Raw genomic sequence first — 20,390 nt, 5'->3', positions numbered from 1 at the left:
GAGTACCATGAAATGTCTGTAGGACTTAGGCGCCTACATAACCTAACCACTTTTGAAAATTTTACCTGGAAACGTCTAATACATCTGTAGCCAGGGATCTATTTTGGAATTTTATATGAGCTTAGAGTAAATCTGCCAACTGTAAATTTCAAAACCTAAAATATAATTTATGTGTAAAAACTGAAACGTGAGGGAGTTACTGTACAGCAATCAGCAATTCCAGTGAGAGCTGGAGCTGTCACTAGAGTATGTCAGAACTTAATCAAACCGTGCCCATCATCCCCTGTAATTTATTGGCCAGACAAATCTCAAGGTTACATGACAGAAGAGTCTCATAATTTTCACGATAAATTATTCAACCATGAAAAAAAATGATCACCAAGCCTGGTAAGGCTAAAATTGACCAAATTTAATAAATGATGTGAATTGCAGGTCTTGCCTTCAGGAAGACAGGTTTCTTTCCCACATTTAGTCCCTTCTGCCACTCTAATGCATTTTATGTGAGTGTGTGTATATGTACACATACACACAAATCATATATACCCCCCCACGCAGACGTACCATACAATCTACTGAGAGACTCACAATTAAACTGACCGCCTGGCCTGGGGTCCTCAGGCCACCAGGGACAGGATAAAAGGAGAAGATGCTTACCTGTGCTTATGCTTTAGAGCTACCTGTTCCATGCTGACCGAGCACTGTGGATGTAACCTGAATCCCTGGGGAAAATATGTACTCTAGTTCTGCACATGTTCCCCTCAGACCTTCTCCTGACCTCCAGAAATGAACCCCTCCCCACCTGGCATGGCAGAAGAAGAGAGTAGATTGTACTTGGGTTTTGCCGCTAGAGATTCAATTAAAGGATGCTGTAGGGACCCCCGGATTTTTCACAGGTTCATAGATTCCAAGTCCAGAAGGGACCAATGTGATCATCTACTCTGATCTCCTGGCCACAGAACTTCTCCAAACTAATCCCTAGAGCAGATCTTTTAGAAAAAACAGCCAGTCTCTGCTTGAACCAGATCTGGGAGATAGCAGACATGCAACAAACAGCCATTAACTGTCAGTTTTATAACAAATTGTGCATCTTATTCCCCTTCCCTCACGATGGTAGGAAATTTTGCCCACTTGCAATCCTGATGGTAAATCTTGCAATACAGGAAACCTGTCAATTGTCATGTCGCAGTGCAAGGCCCTTTAACCATGATAGAACATGCTCATGAAGCTGGAAGCAAATGACCTTGCCAATCTCCGTGGTGTAAAATACTTCTACAATGTTTTCCCCTCTACTTAAAGGAAGGAAACTATTTATACGGGGGAAGTTGCCTTAACTAAGATACCTATGAAAAATACCTCTCTTTTCAGCGCAGTATGAGGAGTACAATATTCTTACAGAGATATATTTTTGTTTGAACACCGGCATATGCTGGGTCAAATCCAGGGCTCCTTACCTACTCAACCTCGCATTGGGGTATGCGGTGTACATTTAGGATGGGGTTTTCAAAAGCACTCAGCATTGGCTTCGCTCTGCTCCCACTGACTGCAGCAGCAGAACGAGGCCAATGCTTTTAAATATCCCACCCTTTAAGCTGAATAATAACGACAGAAAAATGACATTAGGATTTTAATAGCTAATCCAAGGGTCTTTGTATGGAGCCACGTTGAACCATCCGCTTCAAAGCAAACGTGCCTCTTGAAATCAATGAGGAGTTCTGCGTGAAACTGGATGGTGCAATCTAGCTCCCATTTTTTTTCTTTTTTCTATTGGTGCTTGCTTTGTTTAACATCTCATTTGCTCTATGAGCTTACCTGACTAGACTTAATTAAATCAATTGCTCAGTATGTGGGGTACAGCATAAGCTCTTGCCTTTCAGCCCCAGATATAATGTTAGAATGATTCTTTGGATCAGGCAAAGTTCTCTTTTTAATTGTATGGCTTGACCTATGCTTGGCTGTAAAACAAAAGTCATAGAAATGCTTCTTTATTGATTTTTCTGGTTACATTGAAATGTGCTCTCCCTGGACTCCTTCCAGAAGTGTCATTTTAAGATTTGTAGCATCTTTAGAAATGCCACTTTATGCTTCAGATCTATTATATATAGAAAATGCTAGAATAAAATAGAGTAGGCTGGATTTTCAAAGTAGTCCAAGGTAGGTAGATAGGTGCTCTACACCCACTGAATTTCAATGGGGTTGTCAAAAATACCTCAGTGATTTAAAGACAGGTGTTCCATTGACTTCTAAAAGGCTTGTGCTCCTCAGTCCCTCGGAGTATGTCTGCACAGCAAAAAAGCCCCACAACAGTGAGTCTCAGAGTCCGGGTGAATTAACTTGGGGTTGTGCTGTGGGGGCTAAAAATTGCAGTGTAGATGTTTGGGCTCAGGGCTCAGAGACCCTCCCCCATTGCCGGATTTCAGAGCTCTAGCCCGAGTGGGAAGTAAACATTGCTATTTTCAGCTCTGGAGTACAAGACCCACAAGCCCGAGTCAGTTGACCTGGGCTCTGAGACTTGCGGCCTCTGGGTTTTTTTTTTGCAGTGTAGATGTACCATATCCGTAGGTGCCTAATCCCCCCAGGGAGTTTTGAGGATCTGGATGTTAGGTGCTTTTGAAAATCATGGCCTGGGCACCCAAAGACTTGTTTAAAAATCCCAAGCATAGGTAGAAAAATTAAAAACAAATGAGAAAAAACCCTAAATATATAGTTTTCTGGGTGGAAAAAATGAATTTGTGGTTCATGTCTGAGTCTCCATTTGAATTAATTTGGGAAAAGTGTGATTTAGCTTTTGCGCTACTTTTATTTAAATAAATGTTCTAACACTTCTTAAAAGCACAGAACATTTGGCTTTCAAAATAATAAATTCATATTCATAATTACAAATCTGATACTCAGGTAACAAAAGCACTGCACAGCCTAGAAAGGTATTTTAGCTTTTTGGTTGATACATATAAGAGGCATTTTAAAAATAACTGACACTGATAAACCTTTAAAACGCAGTATAAAATAAATACTAGAATGCTATGCAGTCGAATCGCCTGCCATTGTCCTGGGGATTTGCCAGGGTAACTCCCACGATAGACAATATGAATGATGTATGTACATTCTTTGTTCACTGATGTAAGAGAAGACCTATGTCTCTATTAGGGCTCCAAAATGTCCAGTGTGTGCTAACAGCTTTTTAGCCTATGTACTAATGGAAATCTAAACTGAGCAATCATGCAGTCTCTGAAATCTTTCAATGCTAGTGAGTGATCCATCAAAAATAGTTCATATAGAACTGCCTTTACATCATAATGCAGTGGGACGCCAGCAAAAATTAATTATGAATAGTGAATGTGCATTAAAAATGTAAACCCCAGGCAATTTCCCTCTATTTTACATCTGACTTGGTTATATCTGAAGGCACAAAATAAATATGCAACATACTTTGCACTTTCTCACTATTAAATAATAATTAATAGTTAACAAGACCCTCCAAGAGGAAGCTTATGAAACTATGTCTCTAAGGCCCCAATCCTACAGTGTCCAAAGGAGACATTTCTTCAGCCATTTAATCGGGCTCTGAAATATTTGATCTTTTCCACCTGTCCCCCATAAATAAGAAATGTCAAGCAGCATCATTTATGTCCCCTTCCCCGCTTCTCTTTCTTCATGTAATTTTCTTCCTACTGAAATGTAAAATGTTGGATAATAAAAGGAAAAAAGCCCTCACTCCTGTTCGAGTGTGTTCATTTGATACACCTGGAGCACGTAAATGGCCTTTACCTTTTATTTTCCAAGGCAATTTATGTATATCCCTTTTATTCGGAAGGTTACTATCTTTATAAAGATTTGATAACACGATTGCTGTTTTAGGGCTGGGATTTATTTCTTTTAGCAAATAAAAAGTGAGACTTTTAAATGTATCTTTGTACTTCTTGTCAGCCACAACTCCGTAGGACATCATTCAATATTCATTCCAGAATGCTCCTAAGTCTCAAATGCCCAAACATCAATGCCAACAAATCCAACAGAGTACTGTAATTGCTTTTGTTATCATTGTCATGCAACAGGCAGAGGCAATCAATATTAGGCCTAACGCAATAAATCTAGTTACAGGTAAAAAAAAAAAAATCTGAGGAGAGATGCAGCGACAAAAGCAGCACTGACTGAGCATGCTCCTACGGAGGCAGAGACAGAAAGGAAGTGGACGTACTGTAGAAGCTGGCCATTACGTAGTTTTGGCAGCGATCACCAGTAAATTCATTTGGGCACCTGAGAGGAAAAACAAAAAAATGGTAGAGAAAACAGAGAAAAGAGAAGAGATGAATATACACAAAGAAAGAAGCTCCTTCAGTGTGAACTGATTTGACTTGGTGAGTTCACCTTCAGAAACTGAATCTTGGTTTAGCGTGTCAAAATGGCTCAAGATGTTGAGAGCAGCCCACTTGCTTTGCAGAAGCCCCAAACCAATCCAGATCACAGTATATTTCAGGATGCAAGAAATTCACCATTCCAAATTTCCAAATCGCTTTTGTTCGCAAGGCAGCTAGGAAATGAAATCTGTACAACATTCATCTCAGTCTCCATATTCCTTTAGGGTAACAATTTACAGCATTTCACCAACCAAGAAAGTTGGCAGAGTGAAACAACAACAACAAAATTCTGCAGAGGATGAAAAGGATCCAGTTAAAAAAAAAAAGTCACACAAACTAGTAACATTTTTGATGCTGATAATGCCATGGTGTACAGATTAAAGATTAAGAGAATCAAGCTATAATCAGAATCAAAGGATGCCAATTCCAGCTGAACTGTGAAAACACCAAGTAATAGTGATTGTGTGGCTGTAGTTGGAGAGAAAGCAAAGTTCAGATTATTTTAACATACTTTCTGGGTTTTGGATTTTCATGGGCAGAGTGAGAGTACATCTTGCTCCAGTGAATCCAGGTTGGCACCTAAAGGGCAAAAATGTGATAAGCAATAGAACACCAAAACCACTGAACTATCAGACTGGTAATTGCTTTCCTATGGAACTTCGAGAGTCTCTACATGACTTCAGGGGCGTAGGGGGCAGAAACTAATGAAAAAGTATAATGAAAGAAAAAATGTGTCCTCGGAGAAGTATCATTGTATGAAATTTAAAAAAAAATTATTAGAGAAAATCTGTGGAGTTTTTAAAGAAGTCAGCTCTCGTACAAAGGGACTGCTCATTGTTCATTCCTGAGACACTGATTAGGGAGCCATACCAAATTCTTCCAATTAATGACATGGTGTTGGACAAGAATTTTACACCCTTGCCTTCAACAATCATGTATATTGCAGGACCTATGGAAATTCTATGGACTTTGGTATTTCTTTAATAGTTTTTTCTTCAAGTTCATGTTTTTATTTATTATTTTTTTAAACCCAGCTTTGTTCCAGGCAGCAGTTATGGTTAAACTGAGAAATGAGAAATGGAAAAGAGGTAGACCAAAAAACGACAAGCAGGGGGGTAGATATAAGTAGCCTCCTCTCATCTCTTCAGGCACATGGCGCACACATCAGAATGCTTGGAAAAATGCAATATGAATTCCACTTTGGTTGAACGAGGAACTTTTCTCCCATGTTGTCCATGACCACCTTTCTGCAGCCACAGCCAGCTTTTCCTTCTTCCTCATTCTCCTTGACCTCAATGCAGCTTTTGACACTGTGCGGGACTTCATTGTGTAAGGCCGGCATAGCTACACAGGCTTCTCTGGTTTCCTTGGAACATGATTCCGGTGGTCCTCCTATGGAGTCCCACAGGGTTAAATTCCTGGCCATCTGCTTTTCTCCTATCTACCCACTCCATTCTCAGGGCTCTATTCATTTATTTACCTTTTACCTTCATGCTAAATCAAGTTATGTTGACACATTTAAATTAAGTTCTACTTATGCTTTCTTCTGTTTGGTTCTAAAGCACTTCATGAGCTTGCGCCAGCCTGCTTCTCAGACCTGGTCTCTCCCTCTAATGCTGGCCTCCCAGTTGTATCTTTTTGCAGTCTGAATTCAAGAGCATTCTGATCTGCAGCTGCATTCATCTAGAACAGTCTTCCTGTACCTCTTCAACCCCTATCAGGTTTTCAGTTGCACTGAAATCTAATTTCTCACTTGCCAAGCTTTTTAAAGTTCTCTCAACCTCTGCTCACTATTATCTGTAGCGGTAAGTAACAATAAGGATATTAACACACTGCACTTACATATTAGTTGTATTTTTTAACCTTGTAAAGTGTTTTGGGATTTCATACAGAACATACTATACAAGATAAGCAGTGTTAAATACAAATGGATGCATCTTTGTCCAGATGCATTACACAAGATTTATTTTCTTTCAATACAGGTACACTTTGGGTGTCTGAAGAGGTTTTTTCTAAACTGATTGCTGTAGAGATGAATCTGTTTATCAAAGGAACAGATTTTAAGCTTTTCAAAGCAAGGATCCTGTCTTCTGATGTGTTTGTATAGCCCGAGCACATTAGGACCCTGATCCCAACAGGGATCCTTGAGCACTACCATAGATAAATACAATAAAGAATGAAATAATAAGGACAGAGGAAGGTTATGCCACTGGGCAGGGAAGAAGGTTGAATTTGGATTTGTATTAGCAAACTGGAAGAAACAAAACTGCAATAGATGTTTTATCCTGTTAATTTAATTCTTATTTTACACTAGGCTTATACTGTTAAGTACCCATTCTCGTAGTAGTAGTAATGATACCTTGCTCTTCTACAGCGCTTTTCATCACTAAAGCTAAGACGAAGGGCCGCATGATGTTCATGCCGTCTCTGGATTCCCATCTCCTGACTCAGGCCAAACTTCAAATGACGTCTATGAGCGTTTTGCTGATTAAAAGTCTCAGGATCAGGCCCACAAATAAGGGGGCGGCTTGCTCCTTATTCTGTTCCTGTTGTCAGCAATGGGTGCGGCTGCATTGGTGTTGGCAATATTTTACGCGCTAGTGCAGACGGCACTAAATCATTTCCAGTCTGGTCTGGGCCAGGCTTCTTGACACAGTGCTGAAAACAGTTTAGCTGTGTTTATACTGACACTTAAACTGTTGTCACCACCAGTGCAGTTGCCAACCATTGCAAACAAGGGATAAAGACTGACCCGGTGTAGACAGGGGGTCGGATGACAATTTCCACTTCTGATTATTTGTGAATGCGAAAGGCATTTTATTGCAGACAACCAAAATTCAGTGCAGATTACAATTCTGCTTGTCAAACTGTCTCCTCTGGATTATATATGTATGAACAGGCAATATTTGAAAGCACCTTCTTATACTGTAATTACTGTCTCTAGTCATCACTCTCTTTTTTTGGTTACCCATATAGCATTTTCAGTTCTTTCCTTTTCTATATATGGGCAGTGTCCACTATCAGGGTATGTCTATACTTACCTCTGGGTTCGGCGGTAAGCAATCGATCTTCTGGGATCGATTTATCGCGTCTTGTCTAGACGCGATAAATCGATCCCGGAAGTGCTTGCCGTTGACGCCGGTACTCCTGCTCCGTGAGAGGAGTACGCGGAGTCGACGGGGGAGCCTGCCTGCCGCATGTGGACCCACGGTAAGTACCTTGTAGTTCGAAGTAAGATACTTCGACTTCAGCTACGTTATTCACGTAGCTGAAGTTGCGTATCTTAGTTCGAACTGGGGGTTAGTGTGGACCAGCCCTCAGTTACACCAGTGTAAATCAGAATAAGGCCAACGAGGATAAGAGCTGCTCTGGATTTATACTGGTATAATTGAGAAATTACTCTGGGCCTGTATCTTCTCTACTGGCTAATTAGAGGCAATACAAACTATTTATTAAATAGATGGCTTAAATCATCAGGACCACAGCTCTTTCTTTGATCAGATAAAAGAATAATGTCAAGAAGTTTTTCTAATCCCTGATGATTTCTGTGTTTAGTGGTTTTTAATTTTGTAAAAAGACTTGTCTCCATGTTTTGACTAACTGTACGTATTAATAGAGAAGATCAAGAACGAGTCCTTTTACTATAAGCAAATATGTAGTACAGTTAGGTAGCACTGGAATATTTTATCATCATTTACGTGAATCACTGTAAGAACTGTGCCTTTAACTGCTTAGTTGAGAATTGTGAACACTATCTTGCCTCTTGACCCACTCAGACTTGGCAAACCTTTCAGTTAGCACTGTAAAAAGCTTCCCTTTCCCCCCCCCTCAATTAACAGTTTTCTGGATCATCACATGAATTAATTCCTACTCTACCCATTCCATTTCCAAACAAGGATATAGAAAATTATAAAAATAAGAAATTCATTCTTTTGCTGTTAAGCAAGGTTAAGTCATGTCTATCTGCTAGAAAGAAGCACTGTTTTCAACCGCCGAAGCTATAGCATAAAATCACTTTTAGGGAAGAACAGCAGCAAAGGCAACACAAATTGTGTGGTGTGTTACTAAGGAAATATCAAATTAGCATAATCAAAAATGGGTTATGGAAAGACTGTTCAAAACAGGGCTTGCAAAAACATGAAGAATACTATATGGAGTCTTCTCCAAATAAGAGAGAGCTGCTAACCACTCTCCTTTTCACAACATTGTCAAAATATACCTCTACCCCAATATAACACGACCCGATATAACACGAATTCGGATATAACGTGGTAAAGCAGCGCTCCAGGGGGCGAGGCTGTGCACTCCGGCGGATCAAAGCAAGTTCAATATAACGCGGTTTCACCTGTAACGCGTTAAGATTTTTTGGCTCCCGAGGACAGCGTTATATCGGGGTAGAGGTGTACCACATGGTCTGGCACTATTAGACTTTGGGGAAAATTTTCAAAAGCCTAAAGTGTGGGCTACACCTAAAAATTATATTGCCTTAGCTACATTGCTCAGGGCTGTGAAAAATGTTGCGTCCTGTGCCACATAGTTAGGTTGAACTAACGTCCGTTATGGGGAAGGTTAGGTCAGCGGAAGAATTCTTCCATCACCCTAGCTACTGCCTCTTGGAGAGGTGGATTAACTACAGCGATGGCAAAAGCTGTTTCATCAATGAAGGAAGCATCCACAGCAAGGCGCTATAGCATCACAGCTGCAGCCCTGTCGCTGTGATACTGTAGTATAAACGTGAGTCCCATTTTCAGAAGTGATATCGGCACTTAGAAGCCTAAGTTTATGTCTGCACTGCGGTCAGAGGTGTGACTGCCGCTCGCAGACATACCAGCCCAGCTTTAATCTAGCTAGCATGCTAAAAATAGGAGCGAAGACCTGGTGGCACAGCTTCGGCATGGGCTGTACAAGGCTTCCTGGGACCGCAGGTGTCTACTCACATTGCTAGCCCACGCCAGGGTCTGTGCCAGCCTGTCTTCACTGCTATATTTAGCCAGACTACCCAGATGAAAGCCAGTGTGGGTATGCCTACTCCAGCTGCAATCACGTCTCCGACTGCAGAGTCTAACTGAAAGGAAATGGGTACGTCTATCCTGGAATAAAAGACCCATGACATGGACGTGGCTGGCTCAGGCTCACGGGGCTCGGGCTGTGGGGCTAAAAATTGCTGTGTAGATATTTGGGCTCAGGCTGGAGCCTGGGCTCTGGGACTCTTTCCCTTTGTGGAGTCCCAAGCCCTTAGCCTGAGCCCCGCGAACTCAAACCAGGTGGCCCTGGCCAGCCATGGGTGTTCAATTGCTGTGTAGACATATCCAATGAGGTGTAGGCTTCTGAGGTCCAGCTACTCAAAGGTGTGTAGGCATTTAGCTCCCATGGGAGTTATGCACCTAAATATCTCTGAAGACCTGGGCCCAAGTGCCTAAATCACTTTTCAAAATGACTCCTTTCTCATTTAGGCACTTTAAAAAGTTTTACCCAATGTCTCTTTAAAAACCCCTCCAAACCCTCTTTTTTAGACTGAGATTATTCTATTTAGTCCAGGATTGTAATTAGATTACACAAAAGAGAAATGTATACAACACTGTACCACTGTAGATGTCTCTCTATGCAACATTTCAGGCACAGTTCATTGTAGATATGTACAGATCTCAGAAATAAATCCAGGTAACTAGCAAACATCTCTAAAACAATCATTTTGCTCAAAATTTATACTAGTATCAGTGAAAGCAAAATGTGACACAGTGTTAATTATTACACCTTCAGTTTTTTGGAAATCACTTTTGATTGCACAATTTCTGACTTTAGCAATAGGAGACAGATTCACAGGGGCTTACATGACCAGAGACATTGCCTGGAAAATTCCATGGTGGTTGTGCATTGGAGTCACGTTTTTCGATTTGTGATAAAAACAATTTAGAACAATGAGACTCATGCTTTAAATATTTTGTTTTTGCTCTTCACAGATGGAGCATATGGAAAATGTGAACTTGCTACCAAGGCAGAAACATGAAGAGCAAGTACCATCTTTCAAGTTTTCTGATTCCATGGGCACATTCTGGAAAAAGATTTGTTATCACAGTAGAAGGAAGCAATGTGTCCTTGACAGATATTTGTTTTAACAAACACTTTAAAATAGACATCCATATCTTTAACCATGCAAGAAAATAATGCTATTTTGTTTCTTCCAATTTGCAGTATGTACCCAATAAAACACAATTCAGATTCTCATGTGTCTGTATCGCAGAGACATTTGTCTTGTTTTGTTACAGTATAAACAGCTTCAGTGCTGGTAAATATCGAAGTGACATAGCAGAAGCATTGCAAACTAATTGTGAGCTTAGCTCTCCTTTATAGTGAGGTCCCTTTCCACCGCTTTAGTATAAATAAGGATCAAGCCCTGTGATTTTACATTGTAATGACTTCTCCAGATATTTCTTGTGCTACCCAGAAAAGTGCCCTGCACAAATTTTGGGGAGTTATTTTTGTTTTCATTCTGATTCTAGTTTAATAATTATTTCTTTTCTACATGGAAAAAAAAATCATTTAAGAGGGCCTGGGACATTTAACATAAAATAAAATTACAATAATAAAGAGCAAACACTATCAGATCTAGCAATTTAAAAAAAATGTCCTGAGATACAGTGAAAAAGAGGTGACTCTAAATTCAACAGTGCAATACCAGTTAATAGTAAAAATGTTATGCACACAGCAAATGTGTTATGCGCACAGCCATTGGGCTGCTATGAAATGTTCTGAATGAGGTACGAGGAGGAAATGAAGAAGTGGAAGCAAAGGAGCTGGTTTCTGGTAGGTTCCCAGGGGTGTAGTTATTAAAATTGGATCATCTTGCACTGCTTGGTTATGATGATCATGTAATTTTAGTACAATTGTCCAAAAACAAAGTTGGTACTTTTACATTAACGAAAATGGTTATAAACAGCCATAGAATAAATAGTCATGGTTCCAGCAGCCGGGGAATTTGTGAAAAAACAAATCTTGATAATTGCAGGTAAGATCCATAGAAATTGAAGTGAACAGAAGGTGTTTCACTAGAGTGCAGCCGGTATTTCCTGGAAGCAATTCCTATCTTCTCCTTTCCATGTGCGAGCAAGGTGTCTCTCCACCCTCACTTTACATGATGTTGCAGAAGAGCAATTATTGGGTTTTGATTTTTAGCCTTTATAAGACTGAAAATTCATGTGATTACACCAGATTGTGTATCTTATTGACTAGCTTCTGCTGCCTCTCTTGAAAATGCCAATATTCTTACAGAGAAAAGTTCCCTTATAGTTCAATTCTGCAGGATACTGAATGCCATGTGTTGAAGTCAGTGAGAGTTTAGAGCACTCAGTTGCATCCAGCAATGGTCTGTTATCAGCACCACTACAGCTCCAAAGGTGCCTGTTGTACAATGTGCTATACCAAGATGCAAAGCTTCAGCCATATTGGATCTTCTGCAGAATAATGGGCTGATGTATGCTATGATTTGGGTTTGTTTGTGATAGCGAAACTAGGCCGTGATTCAAGAAGGGTGCTCAGGCATGTGCTTGAGTGAATTCCTGAATACGGATCAACGTCAGCACATTCTTAAGTGCTTGCCCGAATCAAGGCACTGCATCTAAAACACTGACCTCCACTGATAAGTTCAGGTGGCAATCTACATTGCTTATTACAAAATAATGCATTTAATAAAGTAATAACTCCTGTTATTAATTTGACCTCATTAGACACGGTGACTTTGTAGTCATCGAACTTCAAAACAGAACACCTTCTGGCAGCACTAAGTTTTCTAAATAATATTTTAATTGATCTTTAATAAGTCATTTATTTTACTACAACATGTTAATAAAAATGAACTACTGTATGTGCTATATCTGACAGTTATTCCACAATGTATCTTTTCATTATCTGGGGGTATATTTAACCGGTGATATCTGTCCTCTAAGATCTAACAGCCAAGATTTCAAATAATAGTTATCTCAGGGTATCCAAATGCCAGCTGGGCACATAGCTCTGTCTGTATTATGAAACCATCTGTGGAGTTTTAATAACTATTGTGTGAGCTATCTATAGACTTGGCTTCATTGCAACGGTGAGTACACTTGAGTTATTCCACTAGTCTAGACTAGCCTCTCAAGTGAGACCAACCACACTGTGAAACAACACTCCAGCTACCCAGAGTGATGGGATTAGCAGCACAGTGACTGGATTAGCAGTTGATGAGTTGTTGTCACTTGAGCTATTGCATCTCCACTGCATAATTAGCTCAAGGGTGTCAAGCGGCTTCTCTGCTCTGGGCCAGAACTAGCGAGATTAAAGCTAGTTTGGATATGTTTACATGAGCTGCAATCACACACGGTGACTGTAGTATCGACAAACCACTCAGGCTTCACCCCCTTCCCTCATTCTCCACGCCCCCGGACAGGCTAGGTAGCTCGAATATAGAGCACCCCTTAATTTGAGCTAGAGATTCTGTGTGGGGGTGGGAGTCAGGTTAGGGGCAAAACTCAAGTTATACCTCGAGTTAACATTGCAATGAACACAAGCGCTGTTACATAGAGGTCATTCTCAATAGCTAGAGAGTTCTCTGCCACACAAAGGTGAAGATACATCTAATGCTTCTGTTAAATATCTGCTGGGCCGTTTGTGGGAGAAAGAACTGTTCAGATATTAAAGCAGATACTTTGAGAAAAAGTACATGAGAAACATGGTGGCTCCACTAAAATAAGCCAAAGGCTTCTTACCTGCACAAATATCTGGGGGGGTTTGGAAGGTCTTTGACCATGTAACACTCTCCCCCATTGACACAGAAGGCTTTCTGCTTTATGTCACATTTTGTGAGATGACTTGTCCCAGTAGTCGATGTAGAAGTGGCTGGAAGAGAAAAAACACAATTCAGGATGGTTTGGTTCTTTCCTGAACAGTCTTTGGATTTGAATACAATTTAGGCATGTGTGTGGAAGAGATATGGGGTAGGGAAGAATTGGTGATTCTTGTGAGTTATCTGCTTGTGGCTTCCTAGAATTAATCTGAGTCATGGAAAACAATAGTTAGCTGAGGCAGTCTTGTGCTGACCAATTTAAAGAGCACAAAGAGGGTTACAATCCTTAGACACGCTCCATGCACACAAACTGGGAGAGTGTAAAATTCCATACTGCAATCCATCAAGCACCTGTAAATTCTATCAGAGCTCAAGGACATTTCATTAAAAGGACTGTGTAATTTACATGTGAAATTACTTCAATTGCATTAAGCCTATTGTGATAAGATCTTCGGAGCAAGGACTGTCAGTCACTATATCTTTGTGAGGCTCTCGATTAGTTGTCCTCTAGGTGCTACCACAATATACATGTTAAATAATAAATATTAATAATCCTACATAATGTGATATTATGACATTCCGGGATACAATCCAAACCAGTTTTTCTGCACTCTCCTACCCTCTCCAAGACAGTCCAGATAGATTAGGTCCGTTGCCCCTCTAAGAGGCTCAATATACAACAGTTTGCCACCCTAAATGGAGTTACCCACATAGTTCACAACACTGGTTGAAGAATAAAACAAGTTTATTTACCTACAAGGAGAAATGTTTCCATGAGTACAAGTATAAGGCATTAAAGTCAGAAACGGTTACAATAGAAATAAAGAGAAACTAGAGTGAGTTCAAGATGAAGTCCTTTACCACAGGTTCCCATAGCATTGCTGACCAAACTCCCAGGTCAGGCCCAGTTCCCAAAGTCTACGAGCTGTTTAGACTTTGGGATTTCTAAGGTTTATCGTATTAATTTGTTTATATTTTGTAATTTTGTTTTAAAGTTAACTGATCCGAAACCATTCAGCTGTGCACATAGCTTGCTCATTCGTATAAACCTGAGTTCCTAATGCTGTTTTTCAGGGCCTCCCTCGCTCCTTCCTTCTATTTGTTTGCACCCACTTGTTACATCTTGGGTCCTGATCCTGATTGGGACCCCGAGGTGCTAATGAAATGTGAACAATTAATAATAATAAATCCTGATAACAATCCATTCCTTTCCCCTTGCCCCTCACTTAGACTCAGTTAAATGAAGGCCATATCAAGCCTAGGTAAGTAGGTCATGTTTTAAAAGCCTTGGCTAACACGTTGTAACAGGATGTTTCACCTACCGTAGAGAGTGCGTCATGTCAGCTGGTTGTGGTCAACCCGATGGGGGTTGGCATGGCTGTAGTAGTCCAAAGACTCTGTCAAGTGTAAGGTTATGTCTGCGTTGCACAGCCTACATCAGCATAGCCCCCTAGTATCGATGCAGCACATGCCAACGGGAGTTTTTCTGCTAACATAGGAACATCAGCTCCCCAAATGACATTGGCTATACTGACAGAAACATTCACATCCCTGACTGAAATTAGGGATGTAAATACTGTTTAAAAAGTTAACTGTTTAAATGATTAAAAGCATTTTGTTTAAATGGTTAACGGATTAAGCGGCTGGGCCCGCTCCGGCCAGGTGGCGCTGCTTTGGACGCTTTGGCCGGGGGCCATGGCTGGACCTGCTCCGGCTGGTGCGGGGCCGCTGAGGTTAATGGTTAAGGCGGTTAACCAGTAAGACTGATGCTCACTGGTTCACCGGTTAACATTTTACATGCCTAACTGAAATAGCTACACTAGTATAAGTTTTAAGTGTAGACTAAGGGCACGTCTTCACTACCCGCCGGATCGGCGGGTAGCAATCAATCTATTGGGGATCGACTTATCGCGTCTAGTGAAGACGCGATAAAATCGATCCCTGATGGCTCTGCCGTCGACTCCGGAAATCCACCGCGGCAAGAGGCGGAAGTGGAGTTGACAGCGGCGCGGCAGCGGTCAACTCGCCACCGTCCTCACAGACAGGTAAGTCGACCTAAAATACGCAACTTCAGCTACGCTATTCACGTAGCTGAAGTTGCGTATCTTAGGTCGACCCGCCCCCGTAGTGTAGACCTAGCCCAAGCTTACGTTGAAGTGAATGTGGCTCTCGGTAGGTGATACATACATGCTGATGGGACTGGAAGGTGTAACTTACACTACTAGCTTAGACTCCCTTCTGAATTTAGTTCAACCTATGTAGCTTGAATGCCTATTGCCCTCCTTTTAGCCCCTTTAAAACATTTCTTCCTGAAAGTAAGACCATTGTTCTGAAGACATCCTATGGTTCAAAAATCTAATGCAGTAATTTCAAATGAAAAGCAATATTGTCTGCCTGAACTCCTGCCGGCAAAGTTTATTACTACCACGAAGACTAATGGAATGTTTGAAATTGAATTATAAGGGTAGTTGCAGAGAACGAGCCTGTAGCTCTCTATAATTGCTCCGATCATCCTGCTCGGCACTTTTTCTTTAAGCAGCAGCTAGATCAAAATTGGTCATCATGGAGTTTGGAAGTAACCGTTAGTGCCCCGCTGATGTAAAGTGAACTTTGGACGGCTGCAGTGGCTCTGAACAAATTGCGAGAGATGGGAATATGTTGTCATTCTCAGACAAACCCCAGGATAGAAGGGATTTACATAGTTTTGCCAGGAGTTTTTTTTTTTTCTCCTCTCACTCTTAAGTTTGGCATGGTGTAGCCTATAAATCTTACGCACGTTTTTTTCCTGCCTTTCTGATAGACTAGCACTGCAGTCTCAATCCACCTCTGTCCTCAGTCAGTTAGTTCTGGAGACAGCTTGTCTTTGATGCATAATTTTTGGTGGATAAACCAGTATTAACTCTATCCGCTGCATGTCTATTTTGCAAATTAAATTAAAAAAGCACCAAAGTCGTGGTGTTAGGTTTCCCTTAAACCCACATGGCGGAAGAAATGTTGAGTTCTGGAGCAGGTGGTCCTCAGAGCAGATTTCATTCAATCCATAACTAGCCCCATAGCTCTTGCCTTCCGTAACTCATAAAGTTCTCAGAGGGGGCCCTGAGGGCCTGAGTTATTTTACAATGTATTGACAAGGAGCTGCAGCAGAAAGGCATAGCACAGCAGTAGCTAACATATTCCTCTGTTACATATTTAATTATCTAGCCAAAATTTTTACCCTAATTTCATTTCTATTTTATAAGCCCATATTAAATAGGCACGAGTGATATGCAAATCTATTTACATGATCCACTTTTCCTAATTTCCTTAAAGGATAAACCACAAATCATAAAACAATTTATAAACATCAGGCATAAGCAGGCATTTTAAAATACTGGATGTTCCATTTTCTTTTTTCATGACTGCAAGCAACATTTTTTTTACTAAACAACTGGTCGTAGCAGAAATGACACGGAACATTCTCATTAACGCAAATATTCGCAAGGCAACAAAAGGCAATGAATCTCTTCCCTTCTCAGGGAACTATTCGAGCACAATCAGAAGACTAGAGAGGTATCCTAGGTACTAGCTTTCTCAAAATCATAGAAGTTTTAGACACATTTAATAACTGTTCTCTAAAAAATGCTTCACACTCCACCCCAAAACCTCAGGGAAGCCCAATCTCTTAATTTAGCTTTAGCACAATTTCACATCAGACAGTCATTGCAAAGTCATGGCAATTTTTTGCTTACCTGGGAGATCTCTAACCTTTCTGTGTCTTGAAACATGGAAATGCATGCTAGTTTGGATTCTCTCTCCCCGCTTTTTCCAAAATGGAACTCTACAGTAAATAATAATCTTGCCACAGCTTTAGGACACATGGATCCTTTATAAGTGCCTATGATTCAATCTGCTACCACCGACAGAGTTCTCAGAAGGCTCCGTGTTCTCATTGCTAGTGAACATCTGTGCAATCTATGCACAATAGAAGCCTGTGCCTATTTTAATCCAGTTTCTGCAGACATCGGTGTAACATCAGAGGACACACTCTCAGCCAACCAAGGTGACAGGTAAGATGTCAATGCTCAAGTGAAGAGAATATAAAGTGCCAGCCTCAGTGCACAGAAAGGATCATCATTCTTTCTGAAGGCAGCTTATAGGTCATGAATAAGATTAGTTGCTGAATTGTAAGTAGACAGCCTTGCCTCCTTTTGTGAAGAAGACATGAGAGAAAACGCTCGGTATATCATACGTTTCTGAGACTAAATACCACTATCAACCGCAGCCTAGCTCTAACTCACTCCAGCGAGAGAGACAGGGACAGAGATGAAAAAAGCGACAATTCAGAGACGACATATTCTGAAACGATGACACCACATATCCCTAAATGCAATCAGCCTTACTGTCCCCACATTCTCCCAACTGGAGTTCAATCACCCTATTCTCTGCCCAAACCCAACTCCCTACTGACCTGAAAATAAGCAACTGAAAGATCTGCAGAGTGGATTCATTTCCCGTATGGCCTTGGACAAGTCACTTCATCCTTGTATGTCTCAGATTAACCATCTGAAGGCTCATCCTGCTAAGTAATGAGCATCCTCAACTCCCATTGACTTCTTTGCTTGGCACCTCCCAAGAGTGATCCCCATCAAACAGCGTTAATAATATTTAATTATCTGCCCAACTCCAAGACATGCTGTTAAGATTCCTGCGTATTTATATAAATCCTCTGAAGAAGTATTTGCAGATAGCTGCTAATGGGTAAAGTTCCCAATACAAACACTAAACAAACAGAAGCACCGCTGGGTAGATTTTCCACTGAAGTCAACAGAAGCTCTTCCATTGACTTCAATGGGAACAGAGTTAGGCCGATACCAACTGCTTCCAAACTCTGTCATTTTGGAACACACAGGAGAATTTTAGATTGACCTCTGGGCAAGAAAAAAACGAGAAAAATGTCTGGTGTATTATGAATAGGCATTTTAGGTCAAAAGATCAGATTCATCAGTATATTCTGGCTGCTTTGCATCACTCTGGTGCCGGGTTTGCAGCTGGTTTGCATCACCGGCATGGCATAAAGCAGCCAGAGCACACTTATGAATTTGGCCTGTTCTAGTCAAGGGCAAAACTGAAGCACATATAGAAGCAACTTTTCAAATGAGCAATTTCAAATCTCATAATATACATGCACAAATCAGTATTGTGTGCACACGTTTGTGAGAAAATCTGTAACATAATATACAAGGATCCCTACAACGGGTAGAATAAACACCACTGCAGGCCAAAATATAAAACAAATCAAACAGAGGAAGACACAAAGAATCACAAAATAACAAGTTTCACCAAATGTGTTTGTCATCATAGTTTGAAGCCGCAGACTTTTGGAAAGAGAAAATGGGTAGAGTTATCATCTTACATTTATCCAGAACCTTTTATTCGGATGGCTCCCAAAGCATTTTACAAACTGAACCAATAGAAAGGCCATAACCTTCATCCAGCAGTGAAATGCAGCCACCTCTGAGGTGAAAGGTGACCACTGTTTGTAATAGTACACTGCAAATCTACATATTATTTTAGCACAGGAAGCAAAGTCTAAATTACCCAATTAAAACCGCAGGGAAAATTTTAGGTTGGCAGCGTGCAATTATGCATGGTGAGTTGGAATCTGGCCATAACACAGGGGTCAACGCTCCTACCCTTGTGAAGAATGCCATAGGATCTTTAGGGCTAGATTTTGCAACCTCGTGCATGTTGAATAGTATCTTTCCAGGTGGTTATTTGTAAAATAAGGTGCTACTCAATGTGAGGTAGGGTGGCAGAAAGTGGCCCTGAATGGCCAGGTTGTCCATTTTGTCAGAAGGTTGACAACTCCAATAGCATGACTCCATGTTGGGGCATCAATTCCAACTGACTCAGAAGTGCTTGCCACCTACTGTACCACCATAGTATAGACAATGTCTATCCAAAATGTGAGAGGGGGGAGGTTGTCTCAGCTTTTTGTGACATACCTGCGAAGCCACAGACATAGCACAAAGGTTTCTAGGCTTGTGTGCAACATCAGTACAATGTGAGGTAGCAGCTCACAACTGAAAATCAGGTGTGTGTCATGCCTTTGACTTCTCCAACAAGCATGTCACATGCATGCTGTCACTCTGTCTGGAGTGGTTCATGACCATGAGTGCCTACCTCAGGGCAGACTGTCAAAAATGGGGCAGATACCCCAAACTGGGGGTATGTTCTATAATTAGAGTTCACCAACCTAGTAACAAATGTGAACTCCTGGATCCCTGTAACAGTCTTACCATGGAGTTTCCCTTGGGCTCTGCAGTCTGGACTTAGTGATAAATGGTCACTTACACCAAAAATCACAAAATATTCAGGTTGCTGCCAGTCCCAAGAGATCAGTCACCTCTCCCAGGTCAATTTGTACCTTAGATCTCACACCAAAGACAACACTGATATCCCATCCTACAGTAAACTAATTAAGGATTTATTAACTAGGAAAAAGAAATCGAGAGAGTTATTAACAGGTTCAGTCTATGGTTCCGAAAGATGATGGAGATGTAGCAATCTGTCAGGACTGAATGTCATTTAGGGCTAACCCAGCCCGACCCTGGGGATCTTTGCTGTTTGCTTCTTAGCTCCAGCCCTTCTAAAAATCCAGACAACAAAGAGAAAAAAAGTCTTCATGACAACTATTTTTGTTTCCCTCTTCCAGCATTCCAACCAATGGGACGAGTCCTTCTGCATGTGGTTCTGCATGGGTGGATGGGGCAGTCAACAAAGCTTTTGTCCTACCATGGCCCACTTAATTTTGATAGCCCTCCTAGATGGGTGGGGGAGCCTCTCTTCCCATCTGAGTTCACAAGTTCAGAGCAGGCATTTTTGCAGTTTTAAAACAAACTTATATTTTGCCTTGTAGCATGGGATGCAGACATTGCAAGTAAGATTAAAGCACGTAGCAACTTAGAAGCATTTTATAGAGTCTAAACACTAAACACATCCTCGCCAGTCTAGCACCTGTCTTGAACAATATTAACAGACAGGTGAGCAGGTCGGGTTTCCAGCTATGAATTTGTCAGTCCTCAGCTGATGCCTACAGACTTGGCCAGAGTTGGCATCTGTTTGACCAGTGTCACACATGCAGTCTGCACTCCTCTCTTTCAGCTGCCAAGCTGCCAGCAAGACTAAGCATCACTTAGAGCAGGGGTGTCCAACCTGAGCCTGAGAAGGAGCCAGAA

General features: G+C 41.1%; 1 protein-coding gene across 6 annotated transcripts in view; it reads right to left on the bottom strand.

The window, feature by feature from the left end:
• NRG1 (neuregulin 1) overlaps positions 1-20,390 on the bottom strand; it is a 232,141-nt gene that overhangs the window by 22,288 nt on the left and 189,463 nt on the right. For 5 of the 6 annotated variants that reach the window (XM_054032952.1, XM_054032951.1, XM_054032955.1 and 2 more), the window contains 2 exons: positions 13,097-13,226; positions 4,196-4,254 (listed from right to left, as the gene is read on the bottom strand). In XM_054032952.1, the coding sequence (XP_053888927.1) occupies positions 4,196-4,254; positions 13,097-13,226 (189 nt within the window). Of the gene's footprint in view, positions 1-4,195; positions 4,255-4,866; positions 4,935-13,096; positions 13,227-20,390 lie in introns of all 6 variants that reach the window. The other variant, XM_054032954.1, reaches the window with a different exon arrangement.

Source organism: Malaclemys terrapin, chromosome 6 (genome assembly GCF_027887155.1).
Source record: "Malaclemys terrapin pileata isolate rMalTer1 chromosome 6, rMalTer1.hap1, whole genome shotgun sequence".
Lineage (NCBI taxonomy): Eukaryota > Metazoa > Chordata > Testudines > Emydidae > Malaclemys > Malaclemys terrapin.
This window is presented reverse-complemented; position numbering and strand designations above follow the sequence as displayed.